The following is a 25,477-nucleotide window of genomic DNA, read 5'->3' as shown; positions in this document are numbered from 1 at the left end:
ACTTTGTTACTGTCCACCTCTGCTTGATCTGCTTTTATCTCAACGTGTGTGCATTTGTGTCTTCACAGGAGAGTTTGGCTGTAGTTTACGCCCCCAGCACTCCATCTCTGTACACCATATATGAGCCAGTGATCCGTCTGAAGGGCCAGGCCAAGTCAGCGGTGGTTTCCCAGCGGCCCTTCAGTGCCAAAGAGGTCCAGAGCTCCATCCAGGAGCCTCCCTTTCTCAAGACCATGATGCCCTGCAAAGCTGTCGGCCTGCACAGCGCCCTGCACAAGATCGGAGGCACCGGCTCTTTTGTCTTCCTGTTTGCACGGGTGCGTGTTTGTTTGCGTATTTGTCACTAGTAGAGACCAGGAACGATTGGAATGAGTTCTTATGTCACTGCTCTTCTGTTTACTGCACACACACTGATTAGGTATGTTTTGCGTCGATTCACGAAACTCTGATAACTGTTTGCTTTTGCTCTGAGAGGCTGAATATTAAGCCTCAACGTTTACAGTGAAGGTATCTCCAGTGTTTCCCTCATATTCCAATGCACATTTTTTGCTGGTAATCTAATAATACGCTGTTTCTATCAGTCAGAGGGCAAAATTGGATTTTGGGTCGGCATGTTCTGGTCCAGGACGTTCTCTTGTACACTGTGTTCCTTTAGTCCACATTATCCTTCAGACGTCTCTCGAATGTCACCTCAAAGCCTCGCTTTGTCTCTCTCATTCTCATTTTTTAGGTCTCTCAGTTACTATCAGTGATGGCAAAGATACTAACAAAGAAGCAAATATTACTATTTTTAAACTAAAAAAATCTAACTTTTAACACTTTTGAACAGTATTTTATGTTAAAGACATTAAGTGCCAGATTTACTAAACAGGGCAAATTAGCGTGAGAGCACAATTCCATAAAAGTGCCGATGGAAGTGTGTAATACACAGTGTTCGGGAAAGTTACTTTGAAAAGTAATGCGCAATATTGCGTTACTCCCTTAAAAAATTGGATTTTACTTAGTTACTTTTTAAGGAAAAGTAATGCGTTATAATACTTTTGCGTTTTTTTTTTGTTTAATAACAAAAAAAGTTACATTTTTGTGCAACGGTAAAGACCTCTTCATACCTAAATTGAAATAATAAGCCCCAGGCTGAGGTAAAAATGCAAATTGACGCATGACCAGTAGAGGGCGCAGCTCTGCTGCCATTCTGGATAATGGGAGAATAGGATGCAGGAGGAAAAAGTTTTACCAATAAAAACAAAAAATCATTTTCATCATCAAAGGTCAGCAGCAAGACATTGGTAAATTAAATATTAAGGTAGATTAAATGCATAAAAATAGTTGTTTTATTTAACATTTAATTATTGGAGGTTTGCATAGTTCTCTGATTTTGCATTTGACTGATTTTATTCATTTTGAGGAGTACAGAATCTTTATTGTGCAAGTGAGATAAATAAATGCTCACATTTAGTCTAGAACTACAATCATCATCATGTTCACACACACGCCTCTGCACTTATTTTCCTCAACATGGGGGCAGGAGAGCTGTCAGTCAAATTAATGTGAAAAAGTAACTCAGATATTTTGTTGTAAATTTGAAAAGTAATGCGTTACTTTACTAGTTACTTGGAAAAAGTAATCTGATTACGTAACTCAAGTTACTTGTAATGCGTTACCCCCAACACTGGTAATACAGTTCGTTGTTATGGGAAGAAGGAGGCGGGAATGGCGAACATTTGAAAGACTTTAATCAATAAAGCAAACAAACTGAAAGTAAAAGCGGCAGCCCCTCATGGACGACTGCCGCGCACACACATAACAAAACGTAAACAACTCGTCCTTATATGCCTCTGGGCTCCCTCATGAGAGGACTAGAGACCGCACTGGCCTCGCTCGCTCCTCCCACGTCTCTCGCTCGCCAACCTCGCCACAGAGTGTAATGGCCCAAACACCAGTAAATTGACGAGCGCAAGCCTTAGTGATTAATTTCTCCTCCCATAAATACTGCGTCTGAAAGAGAAACTCCTACAAATGCATATAAGATCAGCCGCAAAAATAACCCTGGCTGAATCCGAAATCGACCCCTATATCCTTAAATAGGGCATTATTTGAGGGGATAGCCATCTGTAGTGGTGTCCGAAACCTTTGTGGATGTTATTGGTTGCGCTCATTCAATCCCACAATGCACTGTAATAACGAGTGTACAACTGATGTACGCTCAACAGCTAGAGAATACCCATAATGCACTGAATGAATTTCCGCGTCTCCAGAAGATGGTGCCCGCGGCTGAATCATCCATTTTCTAAACCGCGCTGGTCCAGCATGATATCATATAGGTATAAATTCCTTTTTAATTGATTGTTAAATTGTTTAATTATGGTATACACGCTAGTTCAAGATACATTTTGTCATTTCAACTGGAGCTGCCAGTTTGCTATGTTTCAAATGATTATTAAACAGCGAGCAGAAACTGTGCAAAAGCAGCAGCTCTTCCGGCACACTCAGTGTCTGAATTCACTCACTCGTTTTCATTCACTCCTCCATATTAGTGGAGTAATGTAGGGAATAGTGAATGAGGGTATAGGGGGCGATTTCAAACACAGCACCTGTCCACGCCTTTCCAGCGCTAATTTATCACTGCGTGTCTTTAGTAAATCCTGACAGTCGTTTTTTTTACGCCAAAAGAGGATTTGCGCTGCAGCAAGCTGTTGGTAAATCTGGCCCTAATACTTTTATTCAGCGAGGATGCATTAGATTAATCAAAAGTGACAGTAAAGACATTTATAATGTTTCAAAATACTCTATTTCAAGTCAAGTCACCTTTATTTATATAGCGCTTTATACAATGTAGATTGTTTCAAAAAAGCTTCACAGTGATATACAGTGTATACCACAAACAACATTTATTAAAAAAAAAAAAAAAAATTCAAATCCAAAAGTTGTTACTGAACATGGCTTGTCAGAATTGCAATTCTCTTTGTTTACACTTTCATAGATGTCACGTTTTAATGTAGTACATTTAAACAACGTTTTATTCAATTTATTACTTTATATTTATATAGTACTTTAGATTTAGCTCACACAAGTGGCAAAACATTTAAACATAGGTTATAGCCTATAAACATTTTAAATTAGAAACTTACAATAGGCTATACAAAAACAGCCGACTCGCGTCTTTTCTTTCGTTTTTAAACCCTTTTAAAAGCAGGTCATTAAGACCTTTGTTTTTCCACCTCCAAGAAGGTACGAGTGCTATCCATTATTTCATTTTTTTTTTACCTAAATGCCAGGTAAGGTGTCGTTTCCTTGCTTTACCCGAGGAAAAAAAAGCCATGTGTTGACTTTGAAACATAGTATATTTTAAAGTAAATGCATTTACTAGATTCACCGCATACGCACTGCAAACGGAGTGTGTGAAACGGCCATCAGTTGAATTATCATATAGGGCCCTATTTTAACGATCTGAAACGCAAGTGTCAAAGCGTGAAGCGCAAGTAACTTTGTGGGCGGGTCTCGGCGCTGTTGCTATTTTCCCGGCGGGATAAATGGCTCTTGCGCCCGGCGCAAATCTAAAATGGGTTGGTCTGAAGTAGCTTCATTATTCATAGGTGTGGTTTGGGCGTAAAATGAATAAACCAATCCGAGCGTCATCCAACATTCCCTTTAAAAGCAGGTGCGCAAGTTCCATTATGGATTGCTATTATTATGGCGTATTTACCAGGCGCACGCCAGGAGCGGTTCACAGCCGAGGAGACTGATGTGCTTGTAAGAGCAGTGAAAGACAGAGAAGTGAAGTTGTCACAGTCTTTTTTTTTCAGTCTTTCAGTTTTTTCAGTTTTTCAGTCGATTTTTTTTCCTGGTTCTTGGCGGACAAACCAATTTGTCAGATGTCCTTATATACATATATGTCTTGCCACTATTGGGCAAACAGGTCTTATCCTTAATTATTACAATTAGCCTGAATCATTTGTAAGCTAGATTTATGCCTATTTTTTCACATCTTCGTGGCACACCACAATGATTTCCATCATGTCATGTGTTAATATTTTTTTAGTGTAACAATTTATGATTTGCAAAAATAACTGTTGCATCTGTGTAGATTACATGAGCAAAGTGTATGCGCGTTGTGCACGCTATACATTATGGTCAAGCATGCGCCTTAAAATAGCATAATGAACAACGCGCAACGCGCCACTGACTTTAGACTAGGTTTTTTCTGGTCAGTGGCGCAATTGTTTAATGGAACAGCAAAATAGCACCAGGTATTGTTTGCGCCGGAACACGCCTCCTTTTTTGCGCTGAACCGCCCAGGGAGCGCAAGTTCATTCACTAGTTTAGCGACGTGCTTCTGTGGAGGGAAAAGCGCGCTTTGCGCGGGTGCAAAATATGAATGACACATGCGTCGGTGTACAAAGTCAATTGCGCTGGGTGCAAGATAGGGCCCATAGTGTCAATGCGGGCAGATCAGTAATAGAGTTGTATATTTAGTGTCTCCAACTAAGCAAGCCAAAAGCAACAGAGGCAACGGTGGCAAGGAATCCAAACTCCATCAGGTGACAGAATGGAGGAAAATAAACCTTGGGAGAAACCAGGCTCAGTCGGGGTGCCAGTTCTGGCCAATGAACAAACAGTGTCTGATTATGATTCAGGCAACATTACAGGTCAGAAGTCATATTAGATAGGAATATTCAGAATATTCAGTTCCATCTGATTGAAGATCGGAGTCATCACACCGGAGACGGGTTTGTTGAGCATATTGTGTCGATTTCACATAAATGCTGTTCTTTTGAACTTTCTATTCATCAAAGAATCCAGTTTCCAGAAAAATCTGAACCAACACAACTGTTTTCATCATTGATAATAATAATCATAAATGTTTGTTTGAGCATCAATCATTATATTAGAATAGGGTGGCCATACGTCCGGATTTTAAGCCCCTTGACCGGCGCAACCTTTGTCTTCCTTTTTCGAGTTGCACTGAAAAGTTGCAAAAAAACCCCAGCTCTAGAATCTTTATTGTGAAGCAGCAGCATAGCGTCTAATGCTGTAAGATCTGTGGTCAAACAAATGATTGGCTGAAAGTGGTGTCAAATAAATATCTGATATATCATTGGTTAGAAACGTAAACAAGCCTCCACGACGTGCTGGCTACGTCATATTACATTTATGCATTCAGCAGACGCTTTTATCCAAAGTGGCTTACAACTGAGGAGTACAGGAAGCGATCCGTCGTGAGGAGGCAGCAAAACACAGAAAGTGCCTGAAGTACTAAGTTTTGAGCATCACACACGAGGGCAGGGAAGAGGTAGAGGAAAATAGGAAAATAAGGAAAGGTTTTTTTTTTTAAGATAAGGTTAAGTGCTCGCGGTGAGTTTTCAGCTGTCGCATTGCAGTAGTCAAGCCTAGAAATGACCAGGGCCTGGACAAGAAGCTGGGTTGCATGTTCTGTTTGAAAAGGTCTGATCTTCCTGATATTGTGGAGCGCAAACCTGCATGAGCGAGCTGTCTTTAAATGTGGTCTTTGAAGGACAGCTGGGCGTCAAAGATTACACCAAGGTTTCTGATTGACCCTGGAGGGGTGATCCGAGATGAACCTACACTGTAAAAAAAAATTACGGTAAAAAAACAGCAGCTGTGGTTGCCAGAACTTTACCGTAAAAAATACGGCAGTAACGTTTTGGGTTTTTAGGGACAGCACCATATCATTTAAAGGTTTATAATGTAATTTTTACGGTTAAAAAAAAAATTTTACAGTTCAAAACCGTATAATTTAAAGGTCAATAATGTAATAATCACAGTTAAAAAAAAGAATTTTACAGTTCAAAACATAATTTAAAGGTTTATATTGTAATGATTAAGTTTACACTGTAAACAATTTACAGTAAATAAAAACATATTTCATTAACTGAAATAATGTTAAATTACCAACCTATTGAAAAACTAATATCTGTTATGTACCTTTGATGGACAACCACCAATCACAGCGGAGATGAGAATCACATGATGAATCAAAGCTCATCACAAGCAGCTTTTAAGAGGACAATACTAATATATAGAAGGTGCTCAGTGTCATCCACACAAACACTAAACACCATCATGGTAAAACACATGACATTTAAAAAATGCAAAAAACATTAATTTAACAACATCAGATGTAACATAAAACCCTAATGTACATAACTGATTAGAAAAAACAAAGAAGAAACATAGTTATTGCAATGAAAATACATCAAATGCGAAGTGTCACACAAGGAATTCTGGGAATGTCAATTTACAGGTTTTCACTGTAAATTACACAATGACTTGTTCTTTGTCACTTCCAAAAACTGTAAATTTAACGGTATTTTACTGTAAAATTAAATGAAATGTAAGGTTCGATCTATTACAGTTATTCACCGTATATAGTACGGAAACTTTCTGTTAACCAATTAACTGTTTTTCATATATATATATATATATATCGTGTTTATTCCCTAATTGCGAGGAAGAACGTTTTAATGTTGATCAACGACTCCCGATGGGTGAACCTTGCTGAATGAGACCGACATAAAAATAACTGAGGAGCAGTGCTAATTAAAACAGCAACAGATGCTCGATCGTGGAATGATGCCAAATAACTGCGATTAATTAAAGAGTGCAGATGGATCTAGTTTAGTCTGGAGCAGGCATCACTAATAATCGTCTCGTTTGCTCAGGCTTCCTCTGTTTGTGTGTTTTAACACTGTGACGCAGAATGTCAGCATGAAAACACACATCACTTTATTGATGCATTCAGAGATTTTAGCACCTGGAACATCTGAATGAATCACATATGTTGTCTCTCTGTTCTCATTGGTTCTTGTACTGTAGGTGGTGGAGTTGAGCGACTGTGAGAAAACTCAAGCTCTGGCGCTGCAGCTTCTTCTGTCTCTGGTTAAAAACAATCAGCATCGCACCCATGAGATGGAGTGTTACCATGGTTATTCCATGATTCACCAGGTTCTCATCAAGAACAAGTGCATTGTGGGATACCACATTCTGAAGGTGAGTTTTAGTGCATCAGATGGATAATGAGTTAAAAAAAAAAGCATCTCTCACTCTCTCTCTATAATGATCACACTGCAAAAAATGCTTTTCTTACTTAGTATTTTTGTCTTGTTTTCAGTCCAAATATCTAAAAAATCTTACATTAAGAAGCATTTACTAGACAAGCAAAAGTTTTTGTCTTGTTTCGGGGGAAAATAACTCAAAATTAAGGGAGTTTTTGCTTAAAATAAGCAAAATAATCTGCCAATGGAGTAAGAAAAATAATCTTAATTCAAACAGAAAACAAGATTATTTTGTTTACCCCATTGGCAGATTATTGTGCTTATTTTAAGCAAAAACTCCCTTAATTTTGAGTTATTTTCCCCCAAAACAAGACAAAAACTATAATATTAAAGAGCACCAATCATGGCATTTAAAATGTTCCAAATATTGTTTTAGAAGTCCCCAACAACAGTTTTGCATGCATGCAATGACAAAAAAGACTTTAGTTTTCTTATAATATGCATTTATTTTTACCTGTTTTGACAGCGATTCTCAAATGATTCCTTTAGTGATTCACTTTTCAAAACCCCGCCTTTACGTGACGCTAATCTGCGGTGATTGGTCCGATGACCCAGTCAGTTGTGATTGGTTTAGTCTGTGCAGATATTTTCGGAAACGGAAAGCCCATCAAAGTCTTATAGTGACAGTAATTTGTTAATATGTGTCAGGAGTTATGAATATGAAAACCGCGTCGGTACCATTTGATTGTAATATGAGCCTCAGCTGATCTCATTCATAAAAAAACTCCTCTATTCTCCTCACGAAGACTCGCGACAAATCAACATCCCTCAGGGCTTTTAGTTCAAAAGTGTGCAGATGAGGAGAAATATTGATTGATTCTCATATGTCTGTGTCAAATTTCTTAACAGAGGAGTATTTTTTATTCAATACTTCCTCAAAATGGGCAGTTATAGCCTAATCATGAGCGATTGAGTCTCTTATGTGTTGTTTTCAATCATCCTGGCAGCCTGAGGGCGCTCTGTGCACATGTAGTCCATGTACAGACAGACGAAGAAGATACCATGTGCCATAATAGAAGTCCATAATAAAAGCTTCCTGAGATCGCGAAACATGCAAATAGAGACATTTGACGATTAAATAAACACACAATCGCGACGACGAATGGTTTGTCTTCAAGCCACTTAGTCTTCAAATGCTCATCCTTGGGCAGATGAAAAAAGTTTGCTTTTGAGTCGCACTTCAGAACACAGCGTCTCGTGGCCATGATGTTTTCTAGTTTTCACTGGCGTCTTGGAGCGCAATAAGTGGGCGTATCGTATTCAAATAACTTGACAAGTTGACGTCATCTAGTCAGAGAAAAAGCTTCGGTCTTCTAACGATTCTTAAAAATGACTCAGAGTCGACTCTTACTTTTGAAAGAAAATAACTATAAATACGGTGCACTGTCATATTTCAAAACTTTGCAGGATGTTTTTGTTCACTTAGATCTATGTTACACACTACATGAAAGGTAAATTTCAAAATTCCATGATAGGTGCTCTTTAAACTATAATAGTAAATGCTTCTTAATGTAAGAGTTTTTAGATATTTGGACTGAAAACAAGACAAAAATACTAAGTAAGAAAAGCATTTTTTGCTGTGCAATTAGAGCTGGGTGATGCAATCACAATATTGTCATAATTAAATTGCTGTTCATATAAAATGAAGCAGACCAAATAAATTCTTATTTGTTCAAAAAGTTTCCTAAAGATGACTGTTAGATAAAAATAATGGTTCCTCTAATTGAAAAAGACATCAAATATCAAGATGCATGTTAAAAGCCTGAAAAATATCAAGGTATCGTTTAATTATAGAGCTCTTAAGTGTCAGTGTGTAAATCAAAAACCTTTCATGTTTTGGTCAAAAATACATCATCCCTGCTGCACTTTACATCACCCGGCTCATCAATCTATAAACTCTATATCTATAAAGCTGAACAGCGCACCCTGCTGGTTTTCACTGTTAATGCAGACTGACAGTCCCTCTCTCAGTATATTCCGGTTTTCCTCTGAAATGCATCAGAGTATCCCTGGGTTTTGATTTTGTGATGTGGTGTGATAGACGTTGTTGGACGGCTGCTGTAGCGGGTCAATCCTGACCATTGGAGAAGACGGCCAGTTTCATCTGGATGCTGAATCCACTGTGGTGGTGCAAGATCTCAGACTGCTTTCTGAAATACTGCTGGACTGGAAGATATGGGCCAAAGCTCAGGTTCACACTGACATCTGAATGAGAACATACCACAGAGTTTGGCTGTTTTATATAGAGCTAATTATAATGGCTGTGTGTGTGTGTGTGATAGTGTGGCGTGTGGGAGACGCTGTTGGCCGCTTTAGAGATCCTCATCCGAGTGCGTCATCCTCAGCAGATGTTCAACATCCGTCAGCTTCTGAAGGCCCAGGTGGTTCATCGCTTCCTGCTCGCCTGCCAGGTGCTTCAGGTGAGAGGTTTACAACACGGACAGACACGCGAGGTTAATGGAGGTCAAGTAGGTTTAGATTGTGGTCATGAGGCTTGCTTTCTGATGGCTGTCTCTGAGAATCAGCTAGTCATTGAATACAAGCAGTCAGATATATAAACTCCCTTTTTATTTGATCTGCTCCAAGTACACTTCCTGAATGTAGCAAACATCAAACACAACTTCAGTCTGAACTCAGCATTTACAACTAACAAACACTAGTACACTAGCGCATGAAACTGTCAAGTAGTGTACTTAAGTTACAATAACGCTCACACACTCGCACACACACACACACACACACATACAGCCTCACACACACTCACATGTGCACGCATGCAGCCTCATAAACACACACACACATGCAGCCTCACAAACACACACACTCACACGCAAACAAATGCAGCCTCCCACACACACTCTTACTCACATGTGCACGCATGCAGCCTTGCACACACACCCATGCAGCCTCACAAACACACACAGCCTCGTGCACACGCATGCAGCCTCACACACTCGCACGCTTACACATTTAGCCTTGCACACACAGACTCACAAACACATGCAGTCTCGCGCACACGCATGTAGCCTCACACACACACACACATGCAGCCTCACAAACACACGCAGTCTCGTGCACACGCATGCAGCCTCACACACTCACATGCACACACATGCATCCTCACAAACACACACAGCCTCGTGCACACGCATGAAGCCTCACACACTCACACGCACACACATGTATCCTCACAAACACACACAGCCTCGTGCACACGCATGAAGCCTCACACACTCACATGCACACACATGTATCCTCACAAACACACACAGCCTCGTGCACACGCATGAAGCCTCATACACTCGCACGCACACACATGCAGCCTCACACACTCACATGCACACACATGCAGCCTCACACACTCGCACGCACACACATGCATCCTCACACACTCACATGCACACACATGCAGCCTCACACACTCGCACGCACACACATGCAGCCTCATACACTCACATGCACACACATGCAGCCTCACACACTCGCACGCACACACATGCATCCTCACACACTCACATGCACACACATGCAGCCTCACACACTCGCACGCACACACATGCAGCCTCACACACTCACACGCACACACATGCATCCTCACAAACACACACAGCCTCGTGCACACGCATGCAGCATCCTCACACACTCACACGCATGAAGCCTCACACACTCGCACGCGCACACATGCATCCTCACAAACACACACAGCCTCGTGCACACGCATGAAGCCTCACACACTCACATGCACACACATGCATCCTCACAAACACACACAGCCTCGTGCACACGCATGAAGCCTCACACACTCGCACGCACACACATGCATACTCACACGCATGAAGCCTCACACACTCGCACGCACACACATGCATCCTCACACACTCACACGCATGAAGCCTCACACACTCGTACGCACACACATGCATCCTCACACACTCACACGCATGAAGCCTCACACACTCGCACGCACACACATGCATCCTCACACACTCACACGCATGAAGCCTCACACTCGCACACACACACATGCATCCTCACAAACACACACAGCCTCGTGCACACGCATGAAGCCTCACACACTCGCAAGCACACACATGCATCCTCACAAACACACACAGCCTCGTGCACACGCATGCAGCCTCACAAACACACACAGCCTCGTGCACACGCATGAAGCCTCACACACTCACATGCACACACATGCATCCTCACACACACACAGCCTCGTGCACACGCATGAAGCCTCACACACTCGCACGCACACACATGCATACTCACACGCATGAAGCCTCACACACTCGCACGCACACACATGCATCCTCACACACTCACACGCATGAAGCCTCACACACTCACACGCACACATGCATCCTCACACTCACATGCACGAAGCCTCACACACTCGCACGCACACACATGCATCCTCACAAACACACGCAGCCTCGTGCACACGCATGAAGCATCCTCACACACTCACATGCATGCAGTCTCGTGCACACGCATGCAGCCTTGCATGCACACACATGCATCCTCACAAACACTCACAGGCTCGTGCACACGCATGAAGCCTCACACACTCGCATACACACACATGCATCCTCGCAAACACTCACACGCATGAAGCCTCACACACTCGCACGCACACGCATGCAGCCTTGCACGCATACACATGCATCCCCACAAACACACACAGCCTCGTGCACACGCACGCAGCCTCACACACTTGCACGCACACTCATTTATTACTCGCTTTTGTGTTTCGCCTCACTCCGCCATTTTACGCTAGCTCGAGAAGCGTGTATGGGACGAATGATGTCCGAGAAACATCAGTAGGCTACTCGATTGGTCTATTACTGCATTGATGCACAATCGTCCACATCCAACAATTAATGTCAATGAAAACTTGAATTTAGGTTTCGTTTTTGGTGCATCACTAAAATCAACCTACGGTGAAATAGCATTAAAGAAACAACCAATCGCTACACAGTATGCAATTGATACAAGAAAGAAGACCAATCACAGTTCAGTATGTGGGTGGTTTTGTAACATCATCATTATTATTGTCATAGGAGCATCGGGATGAGCACCTGACCTCCATCCCACAGGAGGTCTGCCTCTCGTTTGTCAAAATCATCCAGGAGGTTTTGGGGTCGCCTCCAGACCTGGACCTGCTGCGGCTGGTCTATAATTTCCTGCTGGCCGTTCACCCCCCCACCAACACTTACGTGTGCCACACGCCCACCAGCTTCTACTTCTCTCTGCACATCGGTAAGCAAACATTTTGAAAACCAGTATCTGATGGAGTCATTAAAGGAACAGTGCTCTTTTTTTAAATTATAGTCTAGCATTGAGCTTACAGTTCATTCACATCAGTATGCACTTCCATGTTTAACGGTAATAAACATGAACATCTGAGCTCATGCATGTTCTCTTGTGGCATCAGATGGTAAGCTGTACCAGGAGAAGGTTCAGTCCATGATGTACCTGCGCCACTCCAGCAGTGGAGGGAAATCAGCCTGCAGCTCTGTGCTTTCACTCTCTCCCACCGTCTTCACCGAAATGCCCGCTGATGGGACCGCATCACTGCCGCCCACTTCCCCCAAGCCCAGAGGTCAGTGCCACCTCCAGCCACATTAAAGCAGCAGACTTATAATCATTAACACCCGTCCGTTCGCTGATGATAATGCAGTTATTCATGAGAAGGTCAAAATCTGAAAAATGTTCACACTCAGTCATTTTGTTGCACTTCACAAGCGTAATTCACAGAAAATGTCCTGGTCTGGCTGTATGGAACTGCTGCGTCTTATAATATTTCAAGCGCATGACCTTTGACAAATACAAAATCAGATACAGCGCAAACCTGCCTTGGTCAAAGTCAAACTTATTTGTATTGCACTTTCATAATACACATGGTTTCAAAGCAGCTTTACAGATTAGGTTGATCATGATGTTAATGTTTTTAAAATCTTAATATCTCCAATGTCTTATAGTTACATCTAGCAGATTAGAGCTGGACGATATTATATTTAATCATTTACGATGATACAACCAAACATGCAGCTGAGTGTGTATGCAGATAAAGTTTATTATATTATATAACTTTTAATGCTGTCAAATTGATTAATCACATCCAAAATAAAAGTTTGTGTTTACGGAATATATGTAAGTATACAGTATGTATATATGCACTTTTATGATGGATAGATGCACTTTAATGATGGATAGATGCACTTTTATGATGGATAGATGCACTTTTATGATGGATAGATGCACTTTTTAATGATGGATAGATGCACTTTTATGATGGATAGATGAACTTTTATGATGGATAGATGCACTTTTATGATGGATAGATGCACTTTTTAATGATGGATGAATGCACTTTTATGATGGATAGATGCACTTTTTAATGATGGATGAATGCACTTTTATGGTGGATAGATGCACTTTTATGATGGATAGATGCACTTTTATGATGGATAGATGCACTTTTATGATGGATAGATGCACTTTTTAATGATGGATAGATGCACTTTTATGATGGATAGATGAACTTTTATGATGGATAGATGCACTTTTATGTTGGATAGATGCACTTTTATGATGGATAGATGCACTTTTATGTTGGATAGATGCTCTTTTATGATGGATAGATGCACTTTTTAATGATGGATGAATGCACTTTTATGATGGATAGATGCACTTTTATGATGGATAGATACACTTTTATGATGGATAGATGCACTTTTTAATGATGGATGAATGCACTTTTATGATGGATAGATGCACTTTTATGATGGATAGATGCACTTTTATGATGGATAGATGCACTTTTTAATGATGGATAGATGCACTTTTTAATGATGGATAGATACACTTTTATAATGGATAGATGCACTTTTATAATGGATAGATGCACTTTTATGATGGATAGATGCACTTTTATGATGGATAGATGCACTTTTATGATGGATAGATGCACTTTTATGATGGATAGATGCCCTTTTTAATGATGGATAGATGCACTTTTTAATGATGGATAGATGCACTTTTATGATGGATAGATGCACTTTTATGATGGATAGATGCACTTTTTAATGATGGATAGATGCACTTTTTAATGATGGATAGATGCACTTTTATGATGGATAGATGCACTTTAATGATGGATAGATGCACTTTTATGATGGATAGATGCACTTTTATGATGGATAGATGCACTTTTTAATGATGGATAGATGCACTTTTTAATGATGGATAGATGCACTTTTATGTTGGATAGATGCACTTTTATGTTGGATAGATGCACTTTTATGTTGGATAGATGCACTTTTATGATGGATAGATGCACTTTAATGATGGATAGATGCACTTTTATGATGGATAGATGCACTTTTATGATGGATAGATGCACTTTTTAATGATGGATAGATGCACTTTTTAATGATGGATAGATGCACTTTTATGTTGGATAGATGCACTTTTATGTTGGATAGATGCACTTTTATGATGGATAGATGCACTTTTTAATGATGGATAGATGCACTTTTATGATGGATAGATGCACTTTTATGATGGATAGATGCACTTTTATGTTGGATAGATGCACTTTTTAATGATGGATGAATGCACTTTTATGTTGGATAGATGCACTTTTTAATGATGGATAGATGCACTTTTATGATGGATAGATGCACTTTTATGATGGATAGATGCACTTTTATGTTGGATAGATGCACTTTTTAATGATGGATGAATGCACTTTTATGATGGATAGATGCACTTTTATGATGGATAGATGCACTTTTATGATGGATAGATACACTTTTATGATGGATAGATGCACTTTTTAATGATGGATAGATGCACTTTTTAATGATGGATAGATGCACTTTTATAATGGATAGATGCACTTTTATGATGGATAGATGCACTTTTATGATGGATAGATGCACTTTTATGATGGATAGATGCACTTTTATGATGGATAGATGCACTTTTTAATGATGGATAGATGCACTTTTATGATGGATAGATGCACTTTTATGATGGATAGATGCACTTTTATAATGGATAGATGCACTTTTATGATGGATAGATGCACTTTTATGATGGATAGATGCACTTTTATGTTGGATAGATGCACTTTTTAATGATGGATGAATGCACTTTTATGATGGATAGATGCACTTTTATGATGGATAGATGCACTTTTTAATGATGGATAGATGCACTTTTATGATGGATAGATGCACTTTTATGATGGATAGATGCACTTTTATGTTGGATAGATGCACTTTTTAATGATGGATGAATGCACTTTTATGTTGGATAGATGCACTTTTTAATGATGGATAGATGCACTTTTATGATGGATAGATGCACTTTTATGTTGGATAGATGCACTTTTATGATGGATAGATGCACTTTTATGATGGATAGATGCACTTTTATGTTGGATAGATGCACTTTTATGATGGATAGATGCACTTTTATGATGGATAGATGCACTTTTTAATGATGGATGAATGCACTTTTATGTTGGATAGATGCACTTTTATGATGGATAGATGCACTTTTATGATGGATAGATGCACTTTTTAATGATGGATGAATGCACTTTTATGATGGATAGATGCACTTTTATGATGGATAGATGCACTTTTATGATGGATAGATGCACTTTTTAATGATGGATAGATGCACTTTTTAATGATGGATAGATGCACTTTTATGATGGATAGATGCACTTTTATGATGGATAGATGCACTTTTTAATGATGGATAGATGCACTTTTATGATGGATAGATGCACTTTTATGATGGATAGATGCACTTTTATGTTGGATAGATGCACTTTTTAATGATGGATGAATGCACTTTTATGATGGATAGATGCACTTTTATGATGGATAGATGCACTTTTATGATGGATAGATGCACTTTTATGTTGGATAGATGCACTTTTTAATGATGGATGAATGCACTTTTATGATGGATAGATGCACTTTTATGATGGATAGATGCACTTTTATGTTGGATAGATGCACTTTTTAATGATGGATGAATGCACTTTTATGATGGATAGATGCACTTTTATGATGGATAGATGCACTTTTATGATGGATAGATGCACTTTTATGATGGATAGATGCACTTTTATGATGGATAGATACACTTTTATGATGGATAGATGCACTTTTATGATGGATAGATGCACTTTATAATGGATAGATGCACTTTTATGATGGATAGATGCACTTTTATGATGGATAGATACACTTTTATGATGGATAGATGCACTTTTATGATGGATAGATGCACTTTTATGATGGATAGATGCACTTTTATGATGGATAGATACACTTTTATGATGGATAGATGCACTTTTATGATGGATAGATGCACTTTTATGGTGGATGGATGCACTTTTATGATGGATAGATGCACTTTTTAATGATGGATAGATGCACTTTTATGGTGGATGGATGCACTTTTATGATGGATAGATACACTTTTATGATGGATAGATGCACTTTTATGATGGATAGATGCACTTTTATGGTGGATGGATGCACTTTTATGATGGATAGATGCACTTTTATGATGGATAGATGCATTTGTATGACGGATAGATGCACTTTTATGATGATAGATGCACTTTTATGGTGGATGGATGCACTTTTATGATGGATAGATACACTTTTATGATGGATAGATGCACTTTTATGATGGATAGATGCACTTTTATGGTGGATGGATGCACTTTTATGATGGATAGATACACTTTTATGATGGATAGATGCACTTTTATGATGGATAGATGCACTTTTATGGTGGATGGATGCACTTTTATGATGGATAGATGCACTTTTATGATGGATAGATGCATTTGTATGACGGATAGATGCACTTTTATGATGATAGATGCACTTTTATGATGGATAGATGCACTTTTATGGTGGATAGATGCACTTTTTATGATGGATAGATGCACTTTTATGATGATAGATGCACTTTTTATGATGGATAGATGCACTTTTTATGGTGGATAGATGCCCTTTTATGATGATAGATGCACTTTTATGATGATAGATGCACTTTTATGATGGATAGATGCACTTTTATGGACTTCAAAAAACGAACCAACAATTCAATGTCATTATAATGCTTGAAGAGCCAGGACTTTTTTAATATAACTCTGATTGTTTTTGTCTGAAAGAAGTCATATACACCTACGATAATAATAATAACCGTTAATATATCGTCCAAATCTTCTTATGGGGGCGATAACATAAAAAATTAACATATATCGGCCGATACATCATGCTTCCCTATAATATATAGTTACATTTTGTGATGATATACACAATCACAGTTTGTGAATGAAGTGGAAGTGATAAGGTACTAATGCTGTAAAAAACACAAATGTGAAACTTGTGACTGGTTGAACATAAAGGCTGAGTTCTTACTAAAGTATGTGTTTTTTTTGTCCCACAGGACGCCACACTTCCTCCCCTGAGCATGTAGATGAAGATCGGGCTCTGCGCCCCCCTAGCACAGGCCCGTCTCCTCACCCTTCTCCAGCCCTGACGCCCCGTCTTACTCATGGGAGTGTGACTGGGACTGAAGAAGGGACGTCCCTAAGTACCCAGCAGGCCCTGGGCAGCACGGAGACCCTGAAGCGGGGCGGAGACGAGCAGCTCCTCAGCAGCTGCGAGTCCGCAAAGACCATCTGCGATTCTCAGACTGTGGGCGTAGATGAGGAGGGCGTCGTGGGAAACCGCACGCCCTCCATCAGTGTAGAGGAGGAGCACGACGGGCCGGCCGGAAGCCCGGTGGAGTCTGAGGAACATTTCGATTGGACCAGCGAGGATGCGCCACGACGACCCGACAGCCTGAAGGGAATCCAGTCCTTCCAGAGGAGCCACAGTAACCTGGCCAGTCTGGGTTTGGCCTTTCCCGCACAGAACGGCTCTCTGACTATCGCACGCTGGCCCACCGTGACTGACCGCGCCGCCCCACCGGACGACTGGGAAAGCTACACATACTCACCCGGTTATGACAGGCACAGCAAGGCCGACTCCAGTAATGACAGGTATTACTTTATATTGTTGAAAACACTCCTTTTCAGTCACTAACCTGCATGCAAAGGGCAAAAATTGTGGCCAGTATTGTAAACACGATAAAAGAAGTAGTGGCAGATCCGATGTAGAGCTGGACTTGCTTCTATGTTGAGATGTGGGCAGTGTTGGGGGTAACGCATTACAAGTAACTTGAGTTACGTAATAATATTACTTTTTCAAGTAACTAGTAAAGTAACGCATTACTTTTCAAATTTACAACAAAATATCTGAGTTACTTTTTCAAAAAAGTAACGCAAGTTACTTTTTCACATTTATTTGACTGACAGCTCTCCTGCCCCCATATTGTAAAAAATAAGAGGAAAGGCGTTGTGTGTGAACATGAGGGTTATTGTAGTTCTAGACTAAATGTGAGCATTTATTTATCTCACTTGCACAATAAAGATTCTGTACTCCTCAAAATGAATAAAATCAGTCAAATGCAAAGTCAGAGTACTCAAACCTCAAATATATAAATGTTAAATAGAACAAATATTTTTATGCATTTAATCTACCTTTATTGACCAATGTCGTGCTGCTGACCTTTGATGATTCAGTTAAGCCAGGAGCAAAAATTACTAGATTTTTTGTTTTTATTGGTAAAACGTTTTTCTCCTGCATCCTATTCTTCCATTATCCAGAATGGCAGCACATTTTTACCTCAGCCTGAGGCCTATTATTTCAATTTTGGTATGAAGAGGTCTTTACATTTGCACAAAAAATGACTTTTTTTGCTATTAAAAAACAAAACTAAAAAGCATGCCCAGCCCAGGTGAGAAAAAGTAACGCAAAAGTAACGCAACGCATTACTTTTCTTAAAAAGTAACTAAGTAACTCAATTAGTTACTTTTTAAGGGAGTAACGCAATATTGTAATGCATTACTTTTCAAAGTAACTTTCCCCAACACTGGATGTGGGCATGGCACACACAAGCTCCCAGGGATGAGGTTTAAGAGACTACGGGCGTTTTCACACCTGTAAGTCTGCACCAAGGTCCGAACCACGCTATGTAAAGTTCTTTAGTGCGCTCGCATAATTGCAATGTGAAACCAAACCAAAACTAACCGAATGTATAAAATGTATCAAAACATAAACTTCGGTTCGGACCTTGGTGTGGACTTTCAGGTGTGAAAACGCCCTACCTCTTTTCATCTGACCAAATTTCGTCTGTTTGGTCCTGACCGTGGTCCAGGGGAGGTTTCAAACTGAAAAGTCAGAAAATCCGGACCAAACAAGGTTGGTGTGAAAGGGCCCTAAATGATTGGAGAAGTTCTGCATATGTCAGCATAGGGGTGGGCGATATCTCGATATTCAAAATATATCGAGATATTTTTTAAACACGATATGGATTTTGACATATCGTATATATCGATATATTGTTTATATTTAATTCTGATTCCGCCACTTTGCTTGTTTGCCTTCTCTGTGCTGTGCTCGCCCCCCGCCTGCTTGCTTTTGTTCCTCCTCCCCTCGCGTGTTGTCATGGCGGCGTCCGCAACCAGCTCGGACGCTACAGAACTCGTCTTAAAAACCATGCGCTTTCCCGAGCGCGCGCACTAAAAGCCTGTCAAACAAGTGATTACTGGACTAAATCTTACTGCGCTAATACTGTCAAAAACACACAAGGTTAACGTAAACACAGTCGGTTATGTCTAAAGTGAAAGTAAAATCGGCGTGTGTTTGTATATTAGATGAGTGAAAGTCTTAAATTGACAGCAGCGCAGCCGAGTGAACACGCTGCTGCTTGTCCTTAAAGACACAGTTCACTCTAAAATGATGTCATTATTTACTCACTCTAATGTTGTTCCAAACCTGTATTAATTTCTTCTGTTGAACACAGACAGCTGATAGTAGCGATTGACATCCATATTATTATTTCCTACAATGGGGACCAGCAACTGTTTGGTTTCCAATATTCTTCAAAATATGTTATGTCCAACAGAAGAAAGAACTTTATTCAGGTTTAAAACAACGTGAGCGTGAGTAATCAATGACAGAATTTTCATTTTTGAGTGAACTATTCCTTTAGTGGTTAATAAAATAACAAAAGACAAAGACAAAATCACTCACGGCTCTTGACTGAAAAACGAATACAGTAGCTTTAATAAGAATCAATGTATATTTTATAGGGAAGTCTATGTAGTGTTTTATTTTTACATTTATTAATTCAATTTCATACTAATATGCTGTTGTACAGCTCTGAGCTGCCAGTGTAAATCTTTATAAATATATATTTATTTTATATTATACAGTACACTAGGAATTTGTACAAGTTTTTTTAAAAGTAAAGTTTTAAGTTTAAGTAAGGTTTTTCAAGTCTTTTAAGTAAAATAAAGAAAGAGTATTGCAATAAAAAAAATAGTATTTTTTCCTCCTTAAGCTCTTGCTGTTCGGCTAAGAATAGAATAGCAAAAATCTGATGCGACTAGCCATCAGAAGCGAACCGAACCGAAAACCGTGGTAAAAAGAACCAAACTAGAAATTGAACTGTGGACTAACTGTATTGTTGCATCCCTACTTTGTTCCTACATGAACTGCCTACCTCTTTGCACTTCAATAAAAAAAAAGACTTTGTGGTATTTGGCATATTTGTTTTTGCAGTAGTTTTTGGGGGGTTATTTTTACTGTAAAGATAATGAGATATATATCGTATATCGAGATATAGTAAAATATATCGAGATATATTTTTTGCTCCATATCGCCCAGCCCTATGTCAGCAGAGAGAAGTCTGTTGTTATGACTTTTCGATTTAAACATTATGTGGTCAATTGTTTTATGAGATATATGAGTGTATATGTGGCATTTGTGAGGAGAGTCTGATGAGATTTGTAATGTACAGCTTGACCCACCACACACTTTTTTGATCATACAACTATTCCTCACAAATTAATTCCCTCGTTAATATGATTTATAACAGATACCTAAAATCACGGTCGGTCATTTAAAGGCATTTCTTATGTGTATGTATTTCTGTAACTCAAACAGTAGAGCATGGAGCAAACAACACCAAATTAAACAGATCTTCCAAATGCATACATGTAAATGGCCATGCTTAAAACCCTGATTAAACTGCAAAGTGCATAGCGAAATAGTTTTAAACAAGAATACCTTCTTGTATATAAATGCCTTTTTATACTTTGACAGCTCTAGAAACGGTAGTGAGCTAGGGAGTGGATTGAGACTCTTCTGAAGCCTTTAGCCTTATTTTCAGATGTTTTGTGTGATACGTTTAGTTCTTCTAGAGGTGCGTAATATATCCAGGGAGCGCTTTTTTAAATTACATGCGATGAATAACGCGCTTTAATTATGCTAATTTATGCCACTGAGTTTTGAATATGAATGACTTGTTACATTTGTTACATTTTTTTTTTTATATAGCGCTTTTCTAGGCACTCAAAGCGCTTTACATAGAAGGGGGGAATCTCCTCAACCACCACCAATGTGCAGCATCCACCTGGATGATGCGACGGCAGCCATATTGCGCCAGTACGCCCACCACACACCAGCTGATTGGTGGAGAGGAGACTGAGGGATGATACCAATCGTATATATATATGGGAATGATTAGGAGGCCATGATGGACAGGGGCCAATGGGCAAATTTGGCCAGGATGCCGGGGTTACACCCCTACTCTTTATCGAAGGACATCCTGGGATTTTTTATGACCACAGAGAGTCAGGACCTCGGTTTAACGTCTCATCCGAAGGACGGTGCTTGTTACAGTATAGTGTCCCCATCACTATACTGGGGTGTTAGGACCCACACAGACCACAGGGTGAGCACCCCCTGCTGGCCTCACTAACACCTCTACCAGCAGCAACCTAGTTTTCCCAGTTGGTCTCCCATCCAGGTACTAACCAGGCTCAGCCCTGCTTAGCTTCAGTGGGAAACCAGTCTTGGGCTACAGGGTGATATGGCTGCTAGTATTTGTAATATTAGCCTTCATTTATAAGTTGCAATCTCTTTAATGTGCTTCTTCTGTCAACAGTTTCTGGATAATTGCCTCCTGTCTTCGTCATTGCTGTTCCTGTGCTAAACGCATATCCCATCTGTAATCACTTCAACTCATTAAATGTTAACGTTTAAAGGGGTGGTTGATTATGATTTGACTTTTTTAACTTTAGTGAGTGTGTAGTGTCGCTGTTTGAGTATAAACAACATCTGCAAAGTTACGACGCTCAAAGCAAAGGGAGATATTTTCTTTTAATGAAATCTCTTTTTGAGGACTACAGCCAATGGCTAGAAGGGACTACACAAGCTTCCTCCCGGGTTAGTGACATCACTAACCCTGAAATTTACATAAACCCCGCCCCCCGTGAACACGCAACAAAGGTGGTGTGATTATCATGACCGAATATGCTAATCAATGACTTGAAGATAGTTAACTCATTCATTCATCAGCTATCCATTCAGAAACGTCCTGTCTCGAGTCTCTCCATCATTGTCCGTGAGGTAATCGGAGCAGCTAACACAAGCTCTTTAAGCTCCGCCCTCTGCCTGAAAGGGGCGTGGACCAGAAGCTCATTTGCATTTAAAGGGACACGCACAAAAACGGCACGTTCAAAAAGTGACAATTTTAACATGCTATTATAAATGCTCTGTGGGGTATTTTGAGCTAAAACTTCACACACACACTCAGGGGGCATCAGAGACTTTTTACATCTTGTAAAAGGGGCATTAAAGGACCCCTTTAACTCTGAGATCCTTTGGATTACAGATGAGCTGCCATTAGTTTGCCCATCAAATACGGGTTTCATTTTTGTGTATCAGTATGACCAATGTCTTATATCACAGTATGGGTGATTTTCTATTCTGGTAACATTGTTTTTGTGACTAAAAAATGTTTTTGGTCACAGCAGAGGATCTGACGTTTCAGATGTGTGTTTTCTGATTGGTTCAGGTCCAGTGCAGAAGACTGTCTGGTTCTGATCTGCTGCGGTCTGTACGATCTGCTGAGAGGAGTTCTGCTTCTGCTGCCGGACATCCTGTTGGAGGAGGTGATGGACAAACTGATCCAGCCGGAGGCTCTTCTCGTCCTGGTCAACCACTCCTCTCCTCTCATACAGCAGGGCGTCATGAAGGTCCGCTCACGTTTAGCTCATCTTTGAGTATTGACAAGTGAACTTGCCAGTTTTTGTTTACCACTTTTAATCACCTTTTCACCTTCACTAGTTCAAAGGCATTACGGTGTGACAAGTGAATTTTTAAATAATACAATTAAAACTACATGCACAGCACTTATAATTAATAATGCTGTGTAAAGTGGATTTAGATCACACTGCAGTACATTTCAAGGGATTAAACCGTTTGGCCAACAATTAGATTCCCATGTGCCGCATCCACACACATGACTAAAGCTTTCACTTAACTTATGCTTATTAAAGGGTTAGTTCACCCAAAAATGAAAAATCTGTCATTAATTACTTACCCTCATGTCGTTGGACACCCGTCAGACCTCCGTTCATCTTCAGACACAAATGAAGATATTTCAGTGTAAATCTGATGACTCTGAAAGGCCTCCATTGGCTCAATGCACGGTTCACTCTCAAGACCCTTAAAAGTCACTAAAGACGTCGTTACAAAGTCCATCTCACTACAGTGGTTCTACAATAACTTTATGAATCGGCGAGAATAGTTTTTGTGCGCAAAAAAACCCCTAAATAACGACTTACATAGTGATGACGATTTCAAAACACGGCCTCTTGAAGCTTCGAAGCGTTATGAATCAGTGAGTCGATTCAGCAGTTTGAATCGCCAAATTTCAGCAGTTTGACACGCGATCCGAATCATCATTCGGCTCACTGATTCATAACGCTTCGAAGCTTCATGAGGCCGTGTTTTGAAATCGTCATCACTATATAAGTCGTTATTTAGGGTTTTTTTGCACAGAAACTATTGTCGCCGATTCATAAAGTTATTGTAGAACCACTGTAGTGAGATGGACTTTGTAACGACGTCTTTAGTGTCTTTTAAGGGTCTTGAGAGTGTAAAGTGCCATTGTGCCAATGGAGGCCTTTCAGAGCCATCAGATTTACACTAAAATATCTTCATTTGTGTTCTGAAGATGAACGGAGGTCTGACGGGTGTCGAACGACATGAGGGTAAGTAATTAATGACAGAATTTTCATTTTTGGGTGAACTAACCCTTTAAAGCTGACTGAATCAATAAACATGGCAAAACATTACAAAACGATTGAAAAGTTGGTTAAACTCTCCCTCTTCCTAACTTGAAAAATATATTGGATTTAAATTATTCACATTATTATTAATTGTTTAATTTTGGGGTTCTTAATCACAAACCTTTCTGGAATCCTAGATTTTGTGAGTCAAAGAATCCAATTAATGGTGACAAAATAGGGAAATATGTACATTTTTGACAATAGACACCTACATTAGATAATGCCAATATATTTTAATAGCATTACTATCAACATTTTGTTAACTTTTTTCATATTTCATACAGTTTGTGATGAGGTCCGTCACAGTTTGCATTTATTTTTCTTGACATTTGAGTAGAAAGTTTTATGTTTGTGGAAAAGATTCTGGGCCCTATCCATAAACCCGGCGCAAAGTGAGTGTTTTTTGCTAGTTTTCACGTCCAGTGCCACGTTGTTTAAATATAAAATGCACTGGCGCTTCTGTTCACCCATGGGCGTCTGGTCTGAAAACCAGGTGTGTTCAGGAGCAGTGTTGGAGGAACTGAAAACGACTGCCCCAGTAACCAAAACAAACCTGCTCTAAAGTCAATAGCGTAGTATTTTTTGTGTTATTTAAAGGGTGTGTTAGTAATATAGGCGGTGCACAACACACATACACACTGCTTATTACACACACAGGTGCAGCAGCACACACACATGCCAAATATTAAAAATAAAAGGATTCCTCTCTGGAGATGCGTTCAGTCTTTCCTCCATGTAAATAGTAAATCCGCCATGGTGCGAGCGCAATGGCTTTTAAAGGGAAAGGGAGATGAGACTCTGATTGGTTTATTGCACGTTACGCCCCAAAACACACCCATGACTCATTAAGAGACGAGGGACAACCCTTTTGGATCATGCACCTTGCACGCAGACCGTTTTTTCCGTTGTTAAACTAGCAAAAGTGGATTCGGACACACCCTAAGAGCACCTGCACCATGAGCTTCAGACCATGTGATCGGGCCCTCTGTGTTCTTTGCTGTCCAAACAAATCATGAAAATATAAGAAATTTGTGTAGGACATCTCTCTCTCCTGAGCTGTGTTATTTATCTCATCTGCTGCTGTGACTAGTTTATTAAAGCTGAT

General features: G+C 39.8%; 1 protein-coding gene across 4 annotated transcripts in view; it reads left to right on the top strand.

Moving 5' to 3' along the window:
• Positions 1-25,477, top strand: part of lyst (lysosomal trafficking regulator) — a 214,279-nt gene that overhangs the window by 124,871 nt on the left and 63,931 nt on the right. For all 4 annotated transcript variants that reach the window (XM_079843610.1, XM_079843609.1, XM_079843608.1 and 1 more), the window contains exons 18-25: positions 69-317; positions 6,835-7,008; positions 9,115-9,264; positions 9,356-9,493; positions 12,140-12,338; positions 12,514-12,681; positions 17,571-18,168; positions 23,094-23,274. In XM_079843610.1, coding sequence (XP_079699736.1) covers positions 69-317; positions 6,835-7,008; positions 9,115-9,264; positions 9,356-9,493; positions 12,140-12,338; positions 12,514-12,681; positions 17,571-18,168; positions 23,094-23,274 — 1,857 coding nt within the window. The remainder of the gene's footprint in view (positions 1-68; positions 318-6,834; positions 7,009-9,114; positions 9,265-9,355; positions 9,494-12,139; positions 12,339-12,513; positions 12,682-17,570; positions 18,169-23,093; positions 23,275-25,477) is intronic.

This window comes from Gobio gobio, assembly GCF_949357685.1.
Source record: "Gobio gobio genome assembly, chromosome: 18".
Taxonomy (NCBI): Eukaryota; Metazoa; Chordata; class Actinopteri; order Cypriniformes; family Gobionidae; genus Gobio; species Gobio gobio.
Note: the sequence above shows the minus strand (reverse complement) of the source record. Positions and strands in the feature narration are given on the sequence as shown.